Genomic DNA, 25,874 nt, shown 5'->3' on the forward strand with positions numbered 1-25,874 from the left:
GAATGTGTAGACAGTGGAAAAGAAAGACAAATAGATGTGTCCCTGTCAGTGTTTTTTTGTTTTTATTTTATTTTATGAGCTTTCAGGTCATTCAGATCAGTTGCGACGCCAATGTTGAAAGCCAGTGGTGAGGATTCTGAGAAAACTTTTATGTTGCATTTATGCAGCCATTTGGCAACAAAATGTGCCCTATGCAGTTTCTGGGCCTGCACTCCAGAGTTAAAAACACAGATTTTTCACTATTGTTACTCTGATTGAGAATATTCACAGAGACACACAAATTGACACTGTTTTTTTTTGTTAGTCCTACATGTTCTTTACAGGTACACTGCAGCCGAGTGTTCATTAAGCATAAAACCCGCTAAAGAAGTTTGTTCTAGACTAGTATACTCATTTACAGACATACACACAGTCAAACATAAAATGTATTTGAGCTGTGGTCAATCACAGAAAGAGAGGTATTATTTTGTATTGTTTCAGTAAACCTAGTGGGGTAGATTGTAACAAAGGCACACCATGTATTTGACATAAATTATTAAGGGCTGTGATATTCTTACAGAGGTTTGAATGGGTGCCAAGTTTGAGCACTCAATCTTATAAATACATTGAGTTATAGATGCTGAAGCAAAAAGTGTTACAACCATACCCGCTCTCACCCTACTGCGCTTATAATGGAACTGTCAGGGTAAAAACACTTTATTTGTCTGAAGACCACATTTTTGGCAGTAACAATCAGAGGGGACTAGCGATGGAAACTGTACCAGTCTTTTACCAAGTTAGACTTTAAGCTTTGAACACATCGAAAAAAAAAAAAAAAAAAGGTCAGCATCCATGAGGTGCTGAATTCAAATGTATTTAAAAATAATTAAATATAGTTTACTTGGGCTGCACGTGTAGATGTGCGCGAGACCAAAGCATAAATTCCACTTAAGCAAATTAATTTCCATCTCCTGAAACAACTGTTTTCTCTTGATCTTCAGACTATTTGGAACTGAACAGGCCCTCTCTGACTTCATGATTAATCCACTAAACAAACTCAATCAGGTTCGTGAATTTATAGAATTCCTTCCACCTGCATGAAAACTCCTAACAAATCTAATTAGGCTATATAATCTACTTTGCTGAATTCTGCATCCCTCTCTAAGAGTTGATGACATTTGCTCAACGATGAAGTAAATGCATGTCATTCATAAAGCTGCCTTCAGAAAGTTAAAAGGGAAAGAATTCATGATAGAAGAAATCATTTTAATCATTTGAAGTTCATTTTATAAAAAATAAAATAAACTCACATTCTGTGTCATAATTAGTGAAATCATTATTGTGGACAAATGAAATAGAATTTATATTTAGTCAAATAAATCCTTTATAGTCATGTAAACAAATGTGTAAGGCCACTAGGAGATTGGTCCTGTGCTGCGATTGATGCCACATCGGTTTTAAATGTATAATTTACCTATAAAATAAAATAGTCTAATTTACTCACCCTAGTGTCTTCCAAAACATGTGTGACTTTTTCTTCAAAGCCTAAATTAATTATTTATTGCAGAATATCTATCATACGGCTTCAGGGGACCTTGGAATAGTGCACACAATTCATATGGATTTACAATTTTGGAGCTTGATAGTCCCTGGTCCCCATCCACTTTCATTCTATGTAAGACAGTCTTCAAAACATCTCCTTTTGTGTTCCACAGGAGAAAGTCATACAGGTTTGAAATGACAAGAGGGTAAGTAAATGATGAAAGAAGTGAACTATCCTTTTAATCACCCAGTGGCTTTTAAGAGTCCTGTCTTCCCAAGAGCATAGTGTCCTCTCCGCATCATGACAAATGTACCCCCGTACATTAGCTGTATAGTCTCTTCTCATGCTTATTCATAACATATCTGAGGCTTGTTCAGTACCTGTGGTCAATGTGACCATTGATATGAGCCTTTAAAGCAGAACATTTCATGAGTATATTTAGGAAATTCATGTCTTTCTCAGACTAGTAAAGAATCTCATGCTCCTCTTCATCATTGGTGTCTTCACAATAGTCGTCTTTTGTTTGCAGAAGTGGAAGCTCAAGGTCTGGGTTGTCTCTGACTGGTAGTTGTCTCACCATGGGGCCATTTCCTATAAAAAGACACAGAGATACACACACACTAAGAGCAACCAAAACCTGGTCTTCATACAAACAAAACAATTTAGTAACAATTTATAAGTAATAGGCTATATTCTATTCTGTTTTTGACATTCTCTTTCCCTTTTCTTTTTCTTTTGATGGGTGTGCCGCATTCAAGATATGAAAGTAAACGCCCAGTGCTTTGATTGGGTAACAGTTTTTCTTATTAAAATAACTTTCATCGTCTACACCATTACATGAGTGGAATTGTTTTGAAAACTTCCCATGCTGAAAAATATATTGTTACATTGTTGAAACATTTGCCAACAATTTGAAACAATTATGCGTATTACATATGCTTTATAAGTCTTGGTTGTGGCAAATAAAGTTTAAGAACTTGGAGTTCCCAGTTATAATTGACAAATGATAACTTGCAGTGTTTATTGTAAACTGAATTATGAATGAATGTGCCATTGTTTGTCCCACTGTAGGTCATCCTATTCGATAGTGAAAACGTATACATTGTCATATGCAGTGTAGTGTTTTAAATAAAATGAAACGTGTTATCGTCTTTCTGATGACAAAACAGATGTTGCTCACCAAAGCTTTTATTCACTCTCTCTGAAAAGCCTGCGTCAAACTGTGTCTAGTTTGAAAACGAATCCACAGTAAAAACAAACGACTGACGTGATCTGACTAGAACTTTGTTAAAAATAAAGTTCATCCATGCTTTCTTAAATTCTAAGATCACAAGGATGTTTTTCCACAACTTGGCACTCTATCGTTTTGTTGCTGGAGAAATCCTGTGATTTCTTCTGTTTCTACTACATGACATGCGCAAATCGCTGGGCAAGTTGCCTTTAGCATTATACACAAACGCCTGTATGAATCACATTACAAACATCTAATAATCAGGATTATGATTATGTCTTACCTTTGATATAGAATGTTTTGAGGCTAATATGCAGTGTTATGCCAGAGAGACACACAACAAAGCCCAACCAGTTCACTGTGCTCATTTTATCCCCCAGGAACTCCACTGCCAGCAGCAGAGTGCACACCTCCTACAGAGACAGAGAGAATGTCTTTGTGAAGAAAATTAATGGTTTAAGTCTAATGAAGGCTTTCTGTTAAACCTAGCAGAGCTACTGAGAAATGGACATTAAGATAAAGAAGCAAAGAGCTTCTGCAGCTTTTTATATTAATTATAGGTATGTAAAAGCAAATAAGAAAATCCTTAAGATGTATTCTGACCTTAAAAATGCCTGCAATAGATAGCGTGAGGCTGGATGTGCGGGACACCAGCAGGAATTCGGAAAAGCCCAGCCCAAATGCCAGCATGCCACCCACAGACAGTGTCACCAGAGTGTAGAGGAGGTGTGAGAGCTCACTGACCCTGAAGAGCTTCTCTGTGGTGCTCACACTCAGTCCTACTCATGAATGACAAGATGAAGAAACGGACAAGCAACAGGTTATTGAGACACAAATGCACTGGTAACCAAGAAACATAGCAAATGGCAAAAAAGGTCCAGGTGAAAAGAGAAAATATAAATGATGTATTGAATGATGTAGTTGAAACGTATTTTAGAACCATTAAGATGTTTTCCTTTATGAATTTCATTTCAAAGGGGGAAAAGATTTGATATGTAAATTGTAAAGTATAACTATAACTATATGTTATGGTAATGTTAGTTGCACTGAATCTAAGCTCAGGGTTTCTGCAGGGTTAATGAAGTTCATGAAGTGTTTTTGAAGACCTTTTTAAGACCATGTAAAGAAAATGTAAGGAATAAATTGAAGGGAACCCAATACGTCAATATGTTCTCTAAATGTAAATGTCTAGGTTATCCATTGCTTTTTAATTCATTATACAAAAAAGTAGCTTGAATCGCTCTGTTCCCAACCACTAGAATATGAAAAAAACTTTTACTCTAACTTCTGATCACACAGCAAAAAAAAGTGATGTTCTTCCTAAGTATTTTTGTCTTGTTTTCCAGTGCAAATGTCTAAAGATTCCTAAATCAAGATTATTTTAATATATTCAATAAATCTTAATATATATATACATATATATATATTTTTTTTAAAGAAAAACCCTGATGTCTGACTGACCCTCATTGAGAAGAAACAGAGGAAAGAGGCTCAGGAACATGAGGGGCTGTAGATGGTACATGGTGTCTATGGGGTTCTGAAGCCCTGTGTGGCAAAGAGAAGTACATAAGAGTCACGAGCAATCACCACTTCACCATACAGACCAAACACAGGTCATAACAACATGCTAACACAGTTCAGTGATCTTAACAGAAACTTTCAATGTTCTCCTCACACCAAGACTTACCAAGCTCTGCTTTCTGCATGAGCACTTGAGTGAGAGTCCAGCGGATCCCTCCGATAAAAGAAGCCAACAGGACCATAAGGAAACCCTCCAGATTAAACTGAGTTGACTTGAGAGTGAACATGAAAAGACCGCTGGCTATCAGCAACACCACCAGGATCAGGAATGGGTTCTGTTGGGTTCAAAAGAGTAAGGCAGTACACATCAACTACAACAAACACCAAGCCAAAAAAGGGGTCAAGTCCTTCAAAATCTCTCGCCCCAACATCCTGTTTGAATAAGAAATACATCAACACAAAACAAATAAAACTGCATTCATGACATTTCATGGGGTCTTTAATGCAGCTAAAATCAAAAGTGGTCTTGGACTAATTTATACTGACATGATTCTTAAAACACTTGAATGGATAGGCACCTGCATGCAATACTAATTGCTTGCCGTGAAAAAGCTAAAAAATATTATTATTATCCTATTAAACTGTCCAGACTAAAAAAATATGTGCATTTTCAGTTGTGGCAGTGACTGGAGCCTGGAGTGACACCGAGTCTACACCGGTAGGGTGATCACTTGGTTATTGCTCAGTTGCAGGACAGTACATGTGATTGCAGGACAATGCGGGACACGTATGAGAGATACATTTACTACTATTATTCTATGTAAAGATTGAATTACATTAGCTGGAAAGCATATTTGCCATCACATTGGATGATGACATTTTAAATGACATTTCGCTAATAAACAGTAAGATTTGACCATCTCTGTGACTGACACTCACAGGATTTTCGGGATTGTCAAGCAAAATGTGGGACAGGTGGTCACCCTATGCACCGGACGTGACCGTTGTCACGCTGCACCGCACCTGACGCTACAAAGCTTCGTATCAGAAGTAGCGAGTGCTTAGAGTTAATCGGAAATAGAACGGCCATCAGTTTACTGTCTGGAATTTGCGAATGCTAACACAGTTCAGTGATCTTTTCAGAAACTTCCAATGATCTCCTCACACCAAAGCCCCTTTCACTCAGAGATTACGGAAAATACATGGATAATTTGTCCCGGGATCGTTTGATTTTGGTTCATTCACATTGCCAGTGATTTTCCGGAATCTGTGAGTGTCCACACACATCCCGTAAAGATCCTGTAGTCAGGATGTGACGCTTAACGTACGCATCGAAAACATGTTGAGGTACAGCAGCGGAAGTGTTTGCATTGCTTTGAACAACATGGCTCGAGCATTTTTTTCCGGATTCCATCGTACACTAACATATTGCGTACCGTTCCACAAAGCTGGTGAAAGATCTCAGCTTCAGCGGATAGTAAGGAGCTCCCTGGTCTCTGCTTCATCTCAGTTTGCAGACATTTTTTCATTCTTTCTTTGTTGATGACGAAACCGTACTGTCTTCTATGAGCCACAGTGTCGCAGGATAACTACATCATTGCGATGGCACGTGCGTCATCACTACGACACACCCCTTACAGCATTGGTCCTGGCTTTTGTTCACACAGGGTGAGTTCCGGGACTGATCCCGGCAATGTTACTAGGTCCCCATCCCGGCATCGATACCGGCATCAATCCCGGGACGTGTTTGCGTTCACACAGAAGGCACTCTTGTAATTTTACGGCAGTCTCCCGGGATCAACACGCTGTGTGAAAGGGGCTCAAGACTTGGTCATAAGGTCTGAGGTGAACAAGGTCAAAAAACAACCAGTGTGATGCTAACTGCCGGTTGGCCTACAAAGTGACGTCGTCATAAGAGACCACTCTATTTAGTAGACAAATTGTCTGGTGAATAAATAAAAAAAAGTACATTTCAAACCCTCAGACCTAATCAACAGTCTGTAAAGGTTTGTGAACCAAATGGCTCACACAGCCAAGTGCTCCATAAAGTTAGAGATTCAGAGGGATTCTTTTTTTAGGGTTTTAAGTGGGTGGTAAAGCACAGTCCCTTTTTTATTTAGGTATACAGCTGTATGATTAGGCTTGGAGCTAAACTCTGCAGGCTCTGTAAGACCGAAATTGCCTACCCCTGGGCTTGCCACTCAACCTGCTCAGCCAAATGCAGAAAAATAAGAAAAACACACTGGGTGGTCAAATCATAAGTTGGTTTAATAACATCTCACATGCAGTTAATAAATGTTTGCATCTCTCAGTGTGAGCACTCAAGAAAAGTTCTTACAGCTGATTTAATAAACAGCATTTTAATAGTCCTTTAACATGATCTAAAAACTGTTGAAATGTACTTCATCACCACAGTGGGAATGCATTCTCTTTAAAATGCCTTCTTTCTCTTTCACTGCTGAGAAAATTCTCTTTCACTGCTGCATACTACATCCTGTTCTCCTTGGGTCTATATGATTATATGGACACATATATGGGCAGAGAACAGCCAGTTTAACATTTTACATATGCAAAATGTATGTTTAATGTGTCTGAAGAAAAGATAGCTTCTTTTGAACGATAGCTGAATTTCTTTACTCCTTTATTCAAGAATCAAGTGTATAAACACACTTACCGGCTCCTCAAGTTTGAAGACCAGGGAGAAAAAGAGAATGAAGAGAACAGCTGAAGACTTGGTCATGGTGTACCTACAGGAAACCCAAAAATCCCAAGTAGTTTTAATTTAACTTGCATTTCCTGAAGCAAACACCAGTACTTGTAACACAGGTCAAGAATAGCATACAAGTTAGGGCTGGAATAAACTACATGACACAGTTTTTTAGCTTCCGAGTTTGATTCCATCCATTCAGGGAAAATCAAACATGTTTCGATATTTTGAGTCGATTTTAGATCACATATAGTTTTCATTGTCATGCATCTCCTAACAATGAGACGTATGTTTTTGCGTGAGTTTGTTTCATTTGGAATGACTTGAATGTCTGGTACTGTCTGGTAATGCTCAGTCATTTAGTGATGCCCAGTTTGTCTCTGTAACCATTTGCAAACTTGGCAACTGTATGATGCCTAGTGTTTAAAAATCTGTTAGGATTCTACAAGAAATGCTACATCAGAGCGGAATTACCGCTGTCGTGACGCTCAACACACATTTAGTTCTGGTTAGCTCCATTCAAGATGGATATGAATTGTTTACATATAAGCACAATAGACCAATCACAATTTAGTATGCAAATTTTTAGACAATCTTATCAGACAATGTTAGAGGATTATTTTACAATAATGACCAGCTGATTTGACATATTCTCATTAATCATGTAACTACTTAATACCAAATATATTGATAAATGAAGAAGACATTCATATTTATTTTAAATTACTCGATTTTGTGAGAAAAAGTGTCCTATGAGACAATGGTCGAAAACTGATTGTCAGAAACAACACTAATATACATTGATTCATACATTTTTATCATTTGAATGGTCATTACACAAAATATCTGACTGCACATTCAAAGGACTGACCAATCAGAATCAAGTATGTAATATAATACTTACACATCTAAGACTAAGAATATCTACACAATGTTTGATTGTCTGTAGTACTTAGGGTTAAGGGATTTTTTTGTAGGTAATAATAAGCAACATGCTTACAAACTAATAGTGATGAAAAGGAAGCTCCAGTTGGACAGTCCAATATCCAGCGCTGTCGCCAGGGCTGATGGACAAAGACAAACAGTTGTATAGATAATATGAAACACTATCTTACTATAATACAAATTTTAGCCAGGATGAAATAATCTATGGTAAAACCTGAACATGAATTGATCATGAATGTATAACGCTGAGGGTGTGGTTAATTTATAGCAAGGAAAAGATAATGGTCTTGTGGACAAGACCCCCAAATATTCAAGCAGAGAAAATCAAGCAATTAGATTCTCTCCGTTCTTGGCACAATCTTGTGGACTTCACCCTCCCAAACTGTGTTGGAAAAAACCAGCTATCTTTTTGTTTATCTCTTTAGCAACCATTATGACACACATTCAAACATATTTTTGGTCTTTGGACTCACTGACAACTTTTTCCAAAACAAAAAAAGAAAAATGTTCACCTGTTGGGGCTACTTTAGAAAGGTAAACCTTCCAAGGAAGGACAACTCGAGGCTTTCCCATCCAGCACTGCATGGCAAAGCGTGTCAGTGTAGAGAAACAGAATATTATAGCAAGATGGACCAGGGTCATGAACAGAGGAAAGTGGAAGTCCTGGGGCAAATGACAAAAACAAAAACAGACATTATACAAAACCAAACAGAACAAATTAGTGCTCTCTTAAAAACAAAAACACTTAAATTCAGGTTTCAAGAAGGAAAAGGCGGATTTTTATGCAAATTAACTACAACTCACCTTCATAAGCCACTTGTTGTAGAACGTTATGCCAATGGAAAACACATAGTAGAAAAGCACCAGGCCCACAGTGCGCATCGCCCTGCAGAGGAACTGCATCGGCCACGGCATCCTGGACAACCCGGATACAACAAGGCGCAGCTAAGCACTCTAAAAAAGAAAGGAAGGTAATAAGAATTAACCAGAGCCAGTCACAAAGTATGTTAACATGTCGAAAATCAAACTCTGAGTAGGTTGATAAGAACATGCAGGGCCAAAATTTCTCAATGTGCGCGATTGTGTCGTATTGATCAGAGAAGCACTTGTTGAAAAGTGCAACAAAACAGCTGTACCGTTATAATGACTGGTAAAGTGCCTGCTGAAACGTAAGATGTCTTGTTTTGTTAGATATTTAAGCAATAAACGCTAGGTTTCTTTTCTTTTTTTAAAATAAAATGTTGTCATAAGCCCTCGCGAGCACTAAAAACCTTGTTCACTGATGCTCTGACAGTTTGCGCACGCTGATTGTGCCATTTAACGTTACAGCTAACCAGTACTAGCTACGGTGATCACATATTGTCTTACCTCACTGTTTACATAGTCCTTGTAAACGAAAAAGCTGGTAGCATTAAACACTATGTAACCATTTCAGTTACCATTTGCAGGCGTGCTTCTTCTCACAGCATTAGGTTGACATTAGCGCGCGAATCTGCCATAGAATTGTGCAATTCAAATAACTTGTTTGTGAACCTAACCTACAGTCAGTCAGACACCCCTGTGTAGTTACTTCTGCTATGACGTGGACGTTGCTCCGCTGACACATGCGCTTGCAGCCCCGGGAAAATTTGAAATTTAAACAGATTACTCGAGAGATGTTTTGAAATTAAATATTTATTAATATCATATTCTTCCTGTGTGCAAAATCTCCAATTATTTGTGAACTGAGCGAGCAATATCGCAGAATGCTGCTATCAGCTACGCGTTAGCTCTGTTAGATTCGTTCTTTTGTGTTGGATCTTTTTGGTGAATCAGTTGAACCGGTCTAGACCTAAACAAATCGTTCTCGAATCAAACTGAGCCGACAACTCAAAAAAGGAAGTTCAATGTTTTACTTTTCAATCGTCTTTAACTCTTTAGCAAATACAATAAAATACATTTTTGCTTTTTTTATCACTACACTTAGAGTCAATAAACTGAATGAGAAATACAACCGTGTATAACTTTAACAGTTTAAAATGATTCATTTTGCTTTTGTGCATGTGGAATTTACGATAAAAAAAATAACAGATATATTTTATTATTCAAATTACATTAATACATCTTTGCAAGTTATATCAAAAGTATGCCCATAGTTTGGAGCAAGGAAAGAATGCCGCGTTGTGACGTAAAAGAATCACTGAATTGATTTGTTCGAAAGAGCCAGTTTCCCGAACTTTACACTGGATGCGTCATCCAGAACTCTAGGTGGCGCTGGCGGTTGTAATGTCTCCTCCAGTGTCGTGTTAGATGTAAATAAATGAGAAGGGTATTCCTGCACAACGGGAGGCTGCAGTTTCAGGACCCCAGTTTTAGGACCGCAGTTTTAGGACCCTAGTTTATTGTGTCAGCGCCACCTACAGAACTGGATTACCAAAAACACAAATTTAACCCCTTTCGCGGCAAAGATAACAGATCACATTGTTAATCACAACAGATTGTTGTTCAACATTCATTACTCGTTTAAACATCACACTCTTACTAATTTTATCTGGACAAACTGAGCATCATTAGAAAGATTTAAGACTCGATAGTGTTTATGATAAAACTCAAACAGCGAACACAGAGAGATCTGGGTCTCCTCTTCCTGATTTGCGTCAGTAATGTACGCAAGTCTCATTCGCTGTACAGCTGTCAATCATCTCCCGTGGTTCAACGTGACAATAATCCTGCCCTTCTGCATGACGCGGTCCTGTTATCCGTGATAACGAAGCTAAGACACATCTCTTCACCTGAAACAAGAAGCTAATAAATGCAGGATTTCGAGTATATGTGGTTTGTGTGTGATTTTCGTGCAATTTTGGGTATTTTCATATGAATTAAGAATGTTTACAGTATTGCCAAGCAAGGTGTAGCCATTAGTTGCATATAAATTGCTTTATTATACCATTCTTTTTATGACTTAAAACCATTTTAAACCGCGACCGGAATATGGTACAAATATCCTATCTTACTCGATGGTGGTTTAAAGTGAGCTTTAAGTAAAAGTTTAATATTAATCTTTTAAATTGTATCGTGTAGCTTGATGCTACTTGCTCTAATCCACCTGCTGCAGGAGCTATTCTATTCCATAATCTTATTTGTTAAAACATATATATATTTTCTAATGAAACTTAGGATCAAGGTGGATCTTGATACTATGTACAAACTAAACCACCTGGATCCTAGAACTGCGGTCCTGAAACAGCAGCCGCCGCTATATCATCCAGTTCGGTAGGTGGCGCTGTCACAAAAAACTAGGGTCCTAAAACTGCGGTCCTAAAACTGGGGTCCTAAAACTGCAGCCTCCGGTTGTGCAGGAATATACTACTGGAATAAATAAATAGAATTTCCTGTCTCTGCATTTGCTGGTTGGGGTGTTTTGTCGTTCGATTTTCACATGTAAGTTATATTATACCTTAACACGGTGCCTGTTAGTCTTTTTATAAAATATAATATTTTACTATTGTGTTTCTAATCAGCGCATTGTATTTCGTTTAAAGAATGGCCGAGGAAGAGGAAGATCCTGGTTTTGACGAGGATTTAGACGACGGAGGTAATGGGGTAGATTCGGGCCAAGGTAAACGAAAGCGGCTTTTTTCGAAGGAGCTTCGCTGCATGATGTATGGGTTTGGAGACGACCAAAACCCGTACACCGAATCAGTGGACATACTGGAGGACCTGGTCATCGAGTTCGTCACGGAGATGACACACAAGGCGATGTCTATAGGGCGTCAGGGCCGTGTGCAGGTGGAGGACATTGTCTTTCTCATCCGCAAGGACCCTAGAAAGTTTGCGAGAGTGAAGGACTTGCTCACCATGAACGAGGAGCTGAAAAAGGCTCGCAAAGCCTTTGACGAGGCCAATTATGGGTCTTAACAAGGCCATCGGTTGCTATGGTATTTTGTTCAATCGACGTTAAAAGTGTTTCTTCTTGACTGTAATGGACCTGTTGTAAACCTAAGCCCACTTTTCTCATTTCTGTGTTTTTGCAGTTGCAAGACAGTTCACAATTCATTTCAAAGATGATTTGTAACAACATTATAGTTTTTTGTCAGTTGTACATTAAAGATATTTTAAACCTTTAATGGAAGACAAAAGGTTTTATTATTTTAAGAAGCATCTTGAAAATGTAAATAAACATGGCAATTTCTTATTTATATAAGATGACACGTACAGCAACCTTAATATCAAATATTTAATGACAGTTTAGCATGCAATGAGAAGACCTACATTGTGTGTGTGATTTAATATTCTTTGTTTTTATATATTCAATATTTTGAAATTGTTGCAAATTGAAGGGTTAAAGGAAAGTGTAAAAGGAATTGCTTTGGTAAATAGTGCCTGGTAGTGTTTAGAAGTGTAAAAAAGCATTTAAATGTTGTTAATAATGTAAATATAACTAATTGAGATTTTTCCTTTGGATATTTTGTCACATTATATGCATTCTATTTATAGCTTAGACATGAATCTGTATACAATACATTAATGCATGTGGCAGTATAAACTGGATTATTATTAGTCTCATTCATTGTTCTTTTAACATTTCCAGTGCATTTCAATCAGAGAAATGAGGAATGGATTTAATTGACCAGCTTTCAATTCTCAGTTATTTGCATTATTAGTGTTCAACCATTTAATTTGCAAATAATACTCAGCAGCCATTGACCAGATAAACCATTTACTGATTTCCACACTTGTAGCACACAAAGAATGTCATGTTAAAAAATCTAAATGTGCAATAAAAAAAAAGCAGAGCTATTCCTACAGTATAGAATAAAGCTGAACGGCATCTTTAAAGTGAATTATCATGTTGATATTTGTAAAAGTTTTGGGTTTGGGTTTTGCTTCTACATAAACAGTAATAGTTTTTAGTATATACAGAAATGGTCTACTAATTGGGGTCAGAGACTCTGGAGAGAAAAAAAAAAGTTTAATTGATCAACTCAAAACAAAACCATACAAATCAAAATTGCAGACCAACTAAACAATGTGTTTTTATTTTTTATTCTGTTTTCAAGCACTTGTTCTTAAATACAATGATGTGGTTGTGGCTTTGGCATTGGTCTATGCAGCGATAATAAGCTGCTGATCTAGACTAAACACCCACAAAACGTGGGGTCTACCATGTCATATGCTTCCAGCAAACTGAGCGCCATCATAACATGATGAACCTGTGAACCACACCATAGCTTGGCTCCTTTTGTCTTACATGATGGTCAGTGGGAGCCCAACCTTGGCAAACCCCACACAGGTGTTTATCTGTCTGTCTGCTGAAGAGTTGAGATGGAGGCAGAAAGAGGACAAAAGGGGAAAGTGAGTTTGAGTGGCATTGAGAGGGCAGGGTTTCAGTCGGCAGGGGTGAGAGGGGAGAGGAATGTCCGTGAGTCTCTGTTTTACTGCACGTTCTCCATCATCTTGAGGAATTCTGCGGGGAAAGGGACATTGTGTTACTAACTTCAGTATCTGATCAGAATCCAGAGTTTACAAGTAAAATGAAATCAAATGTATAAACCGCATCATACCATCAAAGTCCAGCATGCCATCGTTGTTCTTGTCTCCATCTTTAAGGATCTCATCAATCTCTTCCTCTGAGATAACTTCGCCAGTGCTGCGGATGATCTCAGCAAACTCTTCTCTGTCGATGTAGCCATCACCGTTCCTGCAGATTGACAGCGTTACATATGCTAAAGTGAGACTAGGTCACAGTAAAAAAAAACAGGTGTACACGGAAGATATCACATGACATACCTGTCCAGTACGCGGAAGCATTCAGCCAACTCTTCCTCACTCTTGCCAGCCTGGTCCTCCTTTAGGAGTCTCACCATCATGACCAAGAACTCCTCAAAGTCGATGGATCCGCTGCCTACAATTTCCAGTATGAAGAACCTTAGTTATTACAATCGATATTTTTGCATTTTTTCGCTTAAAACCAAACAGATCTTTTAATTAATCTGTCAAAATTTATGTAGACATCATCACATAGACCTGAAAAATACTTAACGCAAGTATGCAAACACAGATGTTGAACATACTTGACGTAGTCTCTTCCATTAGCCTGTAAGATCATTCATATATATTTTTTATACATATATATTTAACGTGATTTTCAGTCAGCAAGATTCTTTTCAAACTGTTGCTCTGCCTTAGGATTAGTTCACTCCATACTTAACATTTCCTGATAATTTACTCACCCCCATGTCATCCAAGATGTGCATGTCTTTCTTCCTTCAAATCGAAAATAAATTAAAGTTTTTGAGGAAAACATTCCAGGATTTTTCTCCATATAGTGGACTTCAACGGGGACCAATGGGTTGAAGGTTCAAATTGCAGTTTCAATGCAGCTTCAAAGGGCTCTACACAATCCAAGCCGAGGAATAAATGGTATTATCTAGCGAAACGATCTGTCATTTTCTAAAAATATATACAATTTTTAACCACAAATGCTCGACTTGCACTAGGTCTGCGATGCGCATCCATGACTTCACGCATTACTAAATCACGATGGAAAGGTCACGCACTACGTAGGCAGAAAATGTAGGGTAGAGCGAAAAACTCCATCTCAATTTCTCCTCCAAATCTCAACTCCGACATCACTGTTTTGCCTTTTTTTTTTTTTTTTTTTTGTAAAGGGTTGTTAACTTGGTTTTTGCATGTTTGCTTAGTAAACACTGGGTCGGTACATCCGCCTACGCCACGCATGACCTTTCCAACGTGATTACATAATGCATGAAGTCATGGACGTGCATCGCAGAGCTATAGTGCAAAACAAGCATTTGTGGTTAAAAAGTATATTATTATTATTTTTTAGAAAATGACGGATATTTTCGCTAGATTCCTCGGCTGGGATTGTGTAGAGCCCTTTGAAGCTGCATTGAAACTGCAATTTGGACCTTCAACCCTAGGTCCTTGCAATATGGAGAAAAATCCTGGAATGTTTTCCTCAAAAACCGTAATTTCTTTTTGACTGAAGAAAGATAGACATGAAGATCTTGCATGACATGGGGTGAGTAAATTATCAGGAAATTTTAATTCTGGAGTGAACTAATCATTTGGCCTGAAATAAATAACTGACTGTAAAATACATTATGCCTAAACCAGTGTCTACTGTATCGCCCCTTGTGGCAGAGCTGAGAATGCAGCAAATTGCGAAACACAAGAACGCACGAAAATAAGCTTGCGCATAGTAGCCTATATGTCGGTCCATTGTGTTTTATATTGTGCGATGTATCTGTGGTATTTTGCTTACCGTCTTCATCGACCTCCTCGATGATTTCTTCCAACTCCTCTCTGGTTGGATTCTGACCCAACATCCTCATGACGGTACCCAACTCCTTGGTGCTGATATCACCGCCACCATCGGTGTCGAACATGTCGAAGGCAGCCTTGAACTCTTTAAGATAGACGAATAGTTTTATAGGACAGAAAGACGTGGATATTGGTGATATATTATTTTTCTGAGTGTACACTCACCGGCAAGCATCTCCTCGCTCAGATATGAGCGGGCCTCTTGTTGCGCGTCAGTCTGTGAAGTGAAAGCGCTTACATTAGGAACGGTTAGTTTCAGATATGAACAGTACAATGTGTTAATTTGATAAATAAGGAATCCTGGTTCTTCTGGAGAGTCATTTGTTTTTGTTTTACTAATCTGTATGAATTAAGACATGGTTTTAGGCCTTGCAAACAGCAGATGGTGCCCAGAACACCCTTCCAGGACAATTTTGCAACTATTTTAAGACTCAAGACGTTATCCCCTCAGTCAGTGACTGTACATGGTAATTCCGAAATAGGACCCTTGGAATGTGTCACCTCAGCTTTTAGCTTACCCATTTAACCTAACCTGCTGACCAGCTTCATATCAAATACCAGGATGTTAATCTCCACACACTTACTGATTTCTGACCACCATCCCTTATTTTAAACACAAAACTCAACTCTTTTATATACAGGTAATCAAATTGGGCAACTTGATATCTTGTAAAAAATGTAACTCTTTCATGTCTCATTCATGTTAAAACTACAATGCATCGTTAAAAGAAGAAAAAAAGATATTGGCCGTTAGCTACTTTACAGTGGATTCTGCTGTGGGATGTAATAAATAAAAATAAACCAAATAAGCTTTGGTCTTGCTAGCAAAAGTTAACTAGCAGTCAATTAACTTTCAATCTATATAAAATAGCATCTAAAATAATACACCTAATAAAGTTACTCTCAGATTATGTCAGACAGAAATGACCCCAATATAGAGCAATTTTTCTTTAAAATGAGAAAAAGAGATGGACATAAAAAAGTTTTATTTTTATTTTTATCTATTCTTCAAAACTAATGATTTTTTTTTTTTAACGGTACTATTGTTTTCTTTGAAATCATCATTATGGACAAGAAAAGTTACCCTACCCAAAGAATGACCCATTTTTATTATTTATTATAATGCTTTATTAAATGCATGCAAACAAAAAAATGCAAGGGAGCTATTAATAATAGCCTAGTGTAACCTTATAATATAATTTCTTAAATAATGACAGATATATACTTATAGATGTAATTTGAAATACTTTTTTGACTAATAGGCCATCTGCACATTTTTAGTTTTCATGCGTTCATTAGCAAAACTGACCGCTTAGATTATTTAAACTCTTACCATGGTTGTGGATTAGCTTCCCTCACTTATATCCACGAGAAAAGCAGTGGTCAACGCACTCACACCCCAACAGAAAGACTAGACATCAAGTGACAGTTCTGACACACTTTAAACAGGCCACCCAAGACCCGCCCACAGGCCTCCAGATTTAGAATCCTGAACTTTTAGGGTTCGGCTGCTCCCATAAGCCAATAGAAATGTGAAATGAGTACACTTTAAGAACAGTCTGCAATAATACAGGAAAATGGTTATTCTGCCGTGTTTACTATCAGAAAGCCTGTATTTATTGGAAGAACTGATGAAACTGATTATTGTGTTTGGTAAAACGTAATTGTGTGTAATGTTGACCACAATAATGTAACGTTTGGGCATGATTTCCTAGCAGTCTTTCATCATGACACTTTGCTTTTCCCCCTCAAAATTCCGACTAAGTCTACTAAATTAAATTAACTAAAGCTAATAATGTTATAATAATTTAATATAAGTAATCTTTTTTTCTTAATTGTACAGATGGAAATTAATTTTTAAAATGGTGAGATCAGATAGTGTTCCCCCCCCCCCAAGTCAAGCCGAGAAACCCTAAACCTCTTGGGAAGGTGCTGTGTTGCAAATCTTCAGCGTGCCCTGAATAGCAAATGATTTAGATCTCCACTCCACCCCACCCAAAGTCTGCAATGGCGACACAGGTACCCCAAACCCCGAAGAGCATGAACTCGAGTTTCCATGTATAGCATGTGTTTCCTGAGCGAGGAATCGTAAGGACGTGGATTGGAGAAGGATGTGGGGGATCTCGGAGGAGGGGGTTGCAGACTATATACTTTCAGGCAGAAATGGAGTGATTTAAAAGGAGATTTGAGGAGAGCAGAGATGTTGGGTGTGCGGTTTGCATATGAGTGCAGCTCTGGAGATTTACATTTACAGCACTGGCATGAGATAATACTTCCATCTGTATAACCTGAAGACAACGAGCTGTAAAAAGGATCCCTTTCCACCATGAGAAGAAAACATGGAAATCTGACCTTTTGTCTCCCATCAGACCATATGAACAACTTGCATGCTCCTGGCACAAAAGGTTGTCTTCAAAATGTATCTTTTTCATGACCTTTCTTGGCCATAGGAAAACTCTGTCCTGAACAGTAAGTATGAAAAATATTGAAAGAGAACTAACAGACGAAAAGATAAATACAAACTGCAACACTATGGATCTATATGGACAAAGTGTTGTCTATTTTGGACATGGGGTACTGGAAAATAACATGGTGGGATGGTCTTGTTTTTCTGATGGGGTGTAGTGAAATTATAGGTGAGGTGGCTAAGATCACTCGAGTCTCAGTTATAGCTTGAAATGAAATATTTAGCCTGAAACTCCTTTTATCTGTAAATTTGCAGAAATTTTCACACACAAGGAGATCATTTTAGATAATACAATCACAAATAAACAAGTAGGTAGATTGCCAAAACATGCCTTTTTAATAGATTTGCAGAAACACTGTTAACATGTGAGCTAAAGGAAAGAGATTTCTTATCTCTATGACAACACAACATTAAGTCAGTTTCAAAGGTAAATACTGTAGCAGGGCTATTTTCGAACTGTAAAGGGAGAGGGGAAGGGGCTTGACGGAAGGTTGGAGAATGTCTTGGGAAGAAGCAGGTGGGGTAGGGGACAGCTGAGGGTAAGTGGTTTCCTCTTAAAAGGTTTGGATAGTTATTTATAGAGACCATCATATTGTCGTACTGGTCCCTGAGGAACATCGCCAAGGAGACGGCAATGATCTATAATAGTCTCTCAATGCAAATTCCAGTCCATTTTTATATTTGGTGATTTAAATTAGGGTGTTTTTGTTTCCTCAGCAGTCTTTTCCTTGAAAGATCTCAGCGTGAATTGTTCTTCAACATCTTGACTTGTTTTGGAGGGGATGGAATGTAAGTTTTTCTTACTGGACGTTCTCCATCATTTTAAGAAACTCTGGAAGGAAAATGGAAAAAGAGATGAAATATCACAACACATTTCCTGGCATTGTTCACACACTCTATACAAATCTGAACATCCTTAGCATTCAGTTATTCTGATTATAAGATGTCTTTCCTCACATTTTGGGATTCAAAAGAACTCATAGTCATTGACAACTGGAGGTCAAGAAAAAGTATTCATGTATAAAGTATTCATGTATTTATATCTGCATATGCATTAATACACTCTCAAAATAAATAAATAAAGGTTCTTTATTGGCATTGGCATTGATGGTTCTATGAATAAACTTTAACAGTAATAGAACCTTTCCAGTGCACAAAAGGTTCTTTATAATGAAAAAGGTTCTATTATTTAAAGGGACAAAAAGTTATTTTAAGAACTGTTCACTGAAAGGTTCTTTGGGGAATCCAAAATGGTTCTTCTATTGTATCACTACAGAAAACCACTTTTGGAACCTTTATTTACCACAAGAGAGTAGCACATAAAAATAGAATAAATAAGATTTGCTTTACCATCAAAATCAATCTTTCCATCTTTGTTTGTGTCCGCATCGGCCATGAGTTCATCTACGTCTTCTTCTGCCAATGGCTCGCCAGTGGCGCGCATGATATCCCCAAACTCCTCACGATCAATGAACCCATCTTGGTTCCTGTTAAAAAATATACATTAAAAAAACATTTTAATAACATTATTGTCTTGTGTTGTCAGGATCTGTTTGTTCCTCTATTAAACTGATGACTTAACGTGTTTAAGTGATGCTGTCATACATAGTTATAGAAGCACATCATTTTTTTTAACCATATATTTTAACCATATAAATTTGACAAAAAATACATCAATATAACTTTATTATTATAAGTATAAATCCATATGCAATGCAGGCCTATTTCATTAGGCTCAGAATACATCACATTCGGTCTGAGGTGTTTTCCACACAGGATTTGAACCCAGAAGCTTCCAGTCGGGTACGTAGAGGACACAAGTCTGTGCTAATCCCGAGGATGAGCTTTCAATGTGAGAATGAACGAATAAGCACTGTCCTAAGCTAACTTAGCTGCAAACTTAGCTTATGTTCATCCTGATGGCCAAAGAGCAACATTAGAAAGAATGATCAATGGTTAGTATGCTAACCAACCAGCATGTAAAGATAACATAGTGTATAAGACAACAAACACAGGCACGGTTGACTTTTGAAAGACTTTCTCGAAAACAATAGTGAATATAAAAAATATCAGTTCAGTCATGATTTTGGGACAAACTTGGACAAAATTTGGAGGAGTAGCAAAAATGTTTTTTTAAATATACAGCAAAATTTGAGAAAAAATGTGACAATTGAGATGAACAAGACATGAACCAAGGAACGTAAAAAAAACGTAACGTAAAGAAAATTAATTTCAGACAAAATTTCCAAAAGTTTATATGCATTTTTATAAAAAGTATTTTTTCAGATATATCTTCTGAACTCTAGGTGTCGCCATGTTAAAACCTTTCAGGTACCTTAAAGTCCCCCTGTAGTCATTTACATATAATCATTTGGTAGACGCTTTTATCCAAAGCGACTTACATTGCATTTCAAGGTACACATTTACATTCTTATCAGTTTTTGCTTTCCCTGGGAATCGAACTCATGACCTTGGCGTTGCAAGGACCAACACTCTACTGGTTGAGCCACAGAAAGGTTATAATCAATCATTAAAATAGCTTGAATGTAACTACACACGTCTCGTTTAGTATAAGCGGATCTATGATTATGCAAATTAGCCCGCCTCCACTCACTCATAGTAGCCCATATACCCATTTGTTGACATGATTGGTAACAAGGTAGTTTGTGGCATCAGAAACACCAGCGATTTTAAACCGCGATTTTGAGAATGTCTTTGGTTCACTGCAGTTTTAAGAAGAAAAAAACCTATGAATTTGCACATGGTTTATCTTGAAGCATAAAAACACCACATAGATTTATAAACAACATTAAAAACTTGATTTTCAATACAGGGGGAATCAAATTCTGTGCCAATGTCATAGAGCCCCCAAAGTAGATCAGATTAGTATTCAGGACCCCTCTATCAATACCCTTCATCATTTTACAGATGATAGGGCTGCCGTAGAATAATAAGAAAACTACGATAAATAAAATATGAAAGTGATGTCTTTTTCCCCCCTTTTCCTGACTTTTTTTCCAGACACAAGTGGTCTTGACTCTTGGGTACAATTTGCTATAAAATTATAGATTACGGGGACTTTTTTTTTTTCTTTCCTTTTTTTGCATGTAGAGGTGCTTATTAACTTACCCAGCAAGATATTGTAACTGCACCAAATGGGAGCAAAAATCATTGAAAAATGAATGTGAATTCTGACAATTTGGCAATTTATTTGTTTAATTGGTAAAAATGTATTAAAGGTTGGGTAGGTAAGAATTGTCTAAAGAACTTTTTTTCAAATTGGCTTAAACTGTCTTCATATACCAATACATAATTAAAATGTAAGTACTTTGAAAAAGAGAGTATACAAATTGAGTGACTATATTTAATCTTCAAAAAACACAGCTCATTAATTCCTACCGGGACGAAACAAGTGATTGCCTTGCGCAACTGTCACTCTCCGTCGCCATGACTACCGCTGCTATTACTGGCTCTGCCCACGTGCGCGCAGTCGCGCACCCGTTTTTAGGTGGGAGTGAATGGAATTAATGAGCTGTGTTTATTGAAGATTAAATACACTAGAGTCACTCAGTTTTTTATACTCTCTATTTCAGAGTACTTGTATTTTAATTATGTATTGGTATATAAGACAGTTTAAACAAATTTGAATAAAATTTTTTTTAGACAATTCTGACCTACCCTACCTTTAAGTGACATGATGTGAAGGCTAAGTATGGTTACAAGTCTCTCTAACCATTATGCCACGACTGCCCAATTATGATATGTTTTGTTTATATGATAAGTAATTTAGCGTGATAAAACATTAAAGCGTGAAATGGACTGTATGAATTTGCATTTGCAGAGAATCAATAATATCCAAAATACCTGAAGAAGCTCATTTATCTGTTCATCTATATAATCTGTTTAATCACAATTCCTCGGCTGGCACAAGAAGCTTTATTGATAAAGAAATGTAGTACCTTTTACTACGTAAAATAAGCAGCACAGCTTATTCTCTGGATTCATATTCAATAAAGATTTCAAGATGCATAAATCAAGCCAAATACTGTAATACTAAATAAGGGATTGAGAATTCTCAAGAATGAGAAGAGAATGAATGAATTCTTCTTCTTGAGAATCAAGCTCTTGTACCTAAAGGGATAGTTCACCCAAAAATGAAATTTCTGTCAATATTTAATGGGCAACACAAAAGCTATATTTTGAAATGTCTCAGTGATTGTATTTGTCCATAAAATGGAAGATTAAGGGCAGCAAAACTGTTTGGTTACCAACATTCTTCAAAATATCTGTTCCACAGAAGAAAGAAAGTCATACGGGTTTGATGACAGAATGATGACCGAATGTTCATTTATGGTTGAACTAATTTTGTATGCCTTCCCTCTGGACCTTTCCTCACACTGCTGTTTTGTTTCATTTGCTTCGAATATAAGGCCAGCTAATGAGAGCTGTGCAGGTAAACCTCACTCTCCTGATCTCAAGAGGTGCGCTAGCGGCTGATGCTAGAGAGTTAGGGTTCTTGTTAACGCGCCCGGCTCCCATGCCAGAGACGCCAGTTCGAGTCCCGCTCAGAGCAGGGCGAGTAGGACCGGAGGGTGACCTACTTGTCAAAGACACGGAAGCATTCAGATAGCTCCTCTTCGGATTTGCCAGCTTGGTCTTCTTTTAGCTGCTGCACCATCATGACCAAGAACTCCTCAAAGTCGATAGTGCCACTGCCTGAGGATGCAAAACGTAGATGTGATGGGACACACTGAAATTCATAGAGGAATAAAAAGACTTACCATCTTCATCTACATCTTCAATGATGGCATCCAGCTCCTCTCTGGTTGGGTTCTGACCCAACATCCTCATGACGGTACCCAACTCCTTGGTGCTGATATCACCGCCACCATCGGTGTCGAACATGTCGAAAGCAGCCTTGAACTCTATAAATAATAATAATAATACAATTAAAAACAGGATGTGAAAGGCTGTGTGAGCAGAACTTTTCCTTTTAACACTTGACCACAGAAAAACAAGCAGTGTGAATCAATTTTGTCGAATCTAATGAGCAAAATGTTCACACACTCACCAGAAATCATTTCCTCACTCAGGAAAGAGCGGGCGTCTGCCTGGGCATCAGTGGGCTAATGAGAAAGAGATTACTGTATAATATGAACCTCATGGGGCTTTGACACATCAGACTGAAAATGACTTTGGAAATAAAATATATTTCCAGAAATATTCAAGACAAATAAAGGGCAGACACATGAACAACAAGGTGAAAACCTTTCCTTTTAAAGAGGTCAACTTTTTTTTTTATAGCACAAAGTACTATATATGACCATCAGCTAAAATGTGAAAAAGATGGTGTTATGATCATAAACAGTTGGAGCACCAAGATGCACTTCTGCCCAGGTAAGCTTAATCACCTGACTTGAATATTTTTGAACTACTGTGGGCAGATTTTGGAGATAAATGTGAGAAGCAGATTCCCTCCTTCAACATCTCTGAAGCAACTGTGGTTATGGATATGCGATAAATTAAATAAATGAAGTAACATATAGAACTGCTTGATTTAATAAAATAACGACGTGCTCAGCATCACAAAGAACTGTGAAGGGCGTGCAGAATTAACTCTGTTCATACTCCTAATGGGAGGCAGATTTAATGGGTTTCTAATGAAGCTGTTATTGAAGAGGTAAAATGAGTTCAAGATTCAAAATCAAGATTATTTACATAGATTGGTTCTGCAGCCAGAAAAAGAATGAGAATGACACACACGATGAAATCGATTAATATCTAATGATGACAATTTCTCTCATGTCACACTTCATGACGGTCTATACATTAATCTTACATGGTCCAGAATACATTTGATGGAAAAATCTTGCAAATGTTCCTAGTACAAGAACACATAATTAATGACAATTTCAGCAATGTATTGTAGCCATAGGTCACATCATGTAAGGAAAAGTACTTTTTATTTATTTTGTATTGCCTTCTGAGGTTCTTAAACACTAACATTAAATATAATTGTATAAAATGTATACACTTTAAATTCAATATTATGTTCTTGGAATACAAAATAAGCACACAATCTGTCTTTTATATCATCTCCACACAGTGCTGAAAGTGGCATTAAAGTGTTTTTGTACTGGGAATATTTGCAATATTTCTTCATCACATGTATTCTGGACCATGTAAGATTCATGTACAGACCTTTGAAATGGAAGTGGAACTACAAGACATCTGCCAAACATCTCTGAACACAGTGCTTAGATATATCAGTAACAAATATCTAAAGGAAAAATGTCATTAACCAACACCTCCTTCATCACCACACGTTTACCATCGCTATCTTCTCTTCTCTTCGTCTGGTCTTTAAATTGGTGGGGCACAAAAGCTCTAACCACATACAACAAGCATTGTTTCTTATCATCTTGTGGAGCAAATACCCATTGTCTCTCTTGTAAAAAAGCTAACACCAACATGAATATACAGCCCTCTTTTAGAGCCAGAACCCTTTTTGTCCACATGTACTGTAAACGATTACGTGGAACCACAACATGACATTGCAATATCAAAGCACCATGACAGTATCAGCAATGTTATCAAACCCTATATGTTCCCTCTTTTTGATAATATGGGTTACCACATGTATCCGGAGACCACAAACAAGGCCAAACACTATCAAAGATGACAGACAAAGAAGAGGAGTCAATCACTTGTAGCCTGTGAATTAAATACTTAACAGTAGTGATAGGTCACTATAAATGACTACTGCGCTGCTATGAATTTGACTTGAACTGCATACCTGCAAACACAACAAGCCAAACAACTCAAATTCAAGCCTTAAAATCTACCAGGCTTAGTTTTGTAATACAGTTCTTCTAAAACTGTGCTTTATGTGTAACATCAACTGGTTTTAATCAAGTAAAACTATTATTTAATATGACTGAATCAGCTTGATGTCATTAAGTTAGAGCAAGTATATGGGTTAGAGGTTTAGATCAAGTAAATATTACTCCATGTAAAATGTAAAACCTGCAAATATCCACTTTTTCATTAGATCTTCTAGAAAATAGTATGCATCCATATAAAGATCACTGACTGACTGAAGCATCTTGTCCATATCCACTTTCCAGATATCTTACCATACTGACAGCTTGTTAGTGAGATCAGTGGGTATCTGAAAACAGTAACAGTCTTCTGTCCAGCAGCCTTTCTCCTAAATGTGCGCTGATGGACAAATGTCTCCTGACTCCCCTAATAAGAGCTCATATTATTCTCACCTTTCTAGAAAATGGCCAGGATTGGACAAGAAACTCAAGACAGTGAACTTGTCAACCAATGTCTGTGTAGCCTTTAAAAGGCTCCACCCCTCTTCTTCATCCCTTTCTAATCCATCGCCACCTCTATTTGCCCTCCATTGCCCCATATTTAGCTGAAGGATGGTCTCAAATTTCCCTGGCAATTTTTTTTTTTTTTTTACATAATAATAAAATGAGGAAAGCAATGAGAGGTTATTTAGGTAGTGGATAAACAGCTTCCAGAAACAGATGTAGGCTAAACTCACTTCCACATACAGGGTAGGATGTGTGCCCTCATCCACATGCCTGTATTTCTTCACCCTTATATATCAATTTGTCCATCTATCAGTCATCTTGGCTGTGTATCCCTGTCTGTGCTGACTGTCTCACTTGAATCTGTAACACTTTGACACACATTATAGCCTGGTTGACACCAGACCCTTCTCAGTTGTAACTGAGAATGAGTCTGCTCTGGGGAAGGTTCATTCACAGCCAATTTCCAAAGGGGCGTCATCAACGGACGTCTTTTAAATGCCTCTGAGAGCAATTAGATAGACCAAAAACCAATCAGAGCGATCATCATGGTGTAAAGCCCGCCTCAACGTTTGTGATTGGTGCCTTGATTTGGAAACATTGGAAATGGGCTTGAATGGGCTCTTGGCCAGATGGACTTGCAGAGCAAATCTCAAATTTGCCGGAAGTTCGTCAGGGTTTTCCCTGGCTACACACATTAAGAAAGTCAAACCGAGATAATGAGAGGTGGCTTTGCATGTGTTCAGCAAGTCAGTCATTGTATCAGTTTATTACACTGTTACTCACCAAATAAATAACATTGTAGACATGAAGTATTGATTTCAACTTTT

At 37.6% G+C, this 25,874-nt stretch overlaps 4 protein-coding genes across 5 annotated transcripts; 1 reads left to right on the forward strand and 3 right to left on the reverse strand.

Moving 5' to 3' along the window:
• Positions 1–74: 74 nt before the first annotated feature.
• LOC306985471 (solute carrier family 35 member C2-like) lies at positions 75–9,505 on the reverse strand. The gene is made up of 10 exons (XM_079587752.1): positions 9,295–9,505; positions 8,731–8,880; positions 8,439–8,589; positions 7,982–8,045; positions 6,949–7,021; positions 4,441–4,609; positions 4,215–4,298; positions 3,357–3,532; positions 3,037–3,166; positions 75–2,113 (listed from the first exon to the last, which is right to left on the reverse strand). The coding sequence occupies exons 2-10, from the start codon at positions 8,839–8,841 to the stop codon at positions 1,986–1,988; spliced, it is 1,086 nt and encodes a 361-aa protein (XP_079443878.1). The 5' UTR covers positions 8,842–8,880; positions 9,295–9,505; the 3' UTR covers positions 75–1,985.
• On the forward strand, positions 8,767–12,747 carry taf13 (TATA-box binding protein associated factor 13). Of its 2 annotated transcripts, XM_079587755.1 has the most exons (3): positions 10,210–10,228; positions 11,287–11,346; positions 11,448–12,747. In XM_079587755.1, the coding sequence occupies exon 3, from the start codon at positions 11,449–11,451 to the stop codon at positions 11,821–11,823; it is 375 nt and encodes a 124-aa protein (XP_079443881.1). In that variant the 5' UTR covers positions 10,210–10,228; positions 11,287–11,346; position 11,448; the 3' UTR covers positions 11,824–12,747. The 2 variants fall into 2 exon arrangements, with proteins under 2 accessions (XP_079443882.1, XP_079443881.1); XM_079587756.1 differs by lacking the exons at positions 10,210–10,228; positions 11,287–11,346 and adding an exon at positions 8,767–8,897 and having other exon boundaries at positions 11,448–12,739.
• A 113-nt stretch (positions 12,748–12,860) lies between these two features.
• tnnc2.2 (troponin C2, fast skeletal type, tandem duplicate 2) lies at positions 12,861–16,709 on the reverse strand. Its single transcript, XM_079587754.1, has 6 exons — positions 16,586–16,709; positions 15,418–15,469; positions 15,194–15,337; positions 13,696–13,810; positions 13,470–13,606; positions 12,861–13,372 (listed from the first exon to the last, which is right to left on the reverse strand). Exons 1-6 carry the CDS (start codon positions 16,586–16,588, stop codon positions 13,341–13,343), a joined length of 483 nt encoding a protein of 160 aa, XP_079443880.1. The 5' UTR covers positions 16,589–16,709; the 3' UTR covers positions 12,861–13,340.
• A 1,556-nt stretch (positions 16,710–18,265) lies between these two features.
• On the reverse strand, positions 18,266–24,988 carry tnnc2.1 (troponin C2, fast skeletal type, tandem duplicate 1). Its single transcript, XM_079587753.1, has 6 exons — positions 24,856–24,988; positions 22,791–22,845; positions 22,501–22,644; positions 22,321–22,435; positions 19,070–19,206; positions 18,266–18,551 (listed from the first exon to the last, which is right to left on the reverse strand). Exons 1-6 carry the CDS (start codon positions 24,856–24,858, stop codon positions 18,520–18,522), a joined length of 486 nt encoding a protein of 161 aa, XP_079443879.1. The 5' UTR covers positions 24,859–24,988; the 3' UTR covers positions 18,266–18,519.
• Between the last annotated feature and the right edge of the window lie 886 nt (positions 24,989–25,874).

This window comes from Phoxinus phoxinus, assembly GCF_949152265.1.
Source record: "Phoxinus phoxinus genome assembly, chromosome: 18".
Classification (NCBI taxonomy): Eukaryota; Metazoa; Chordata; class Actinopteri; order Cypriniformes; family Leuciscidae; genus Phoxinus; species Phoxinus phoxinus.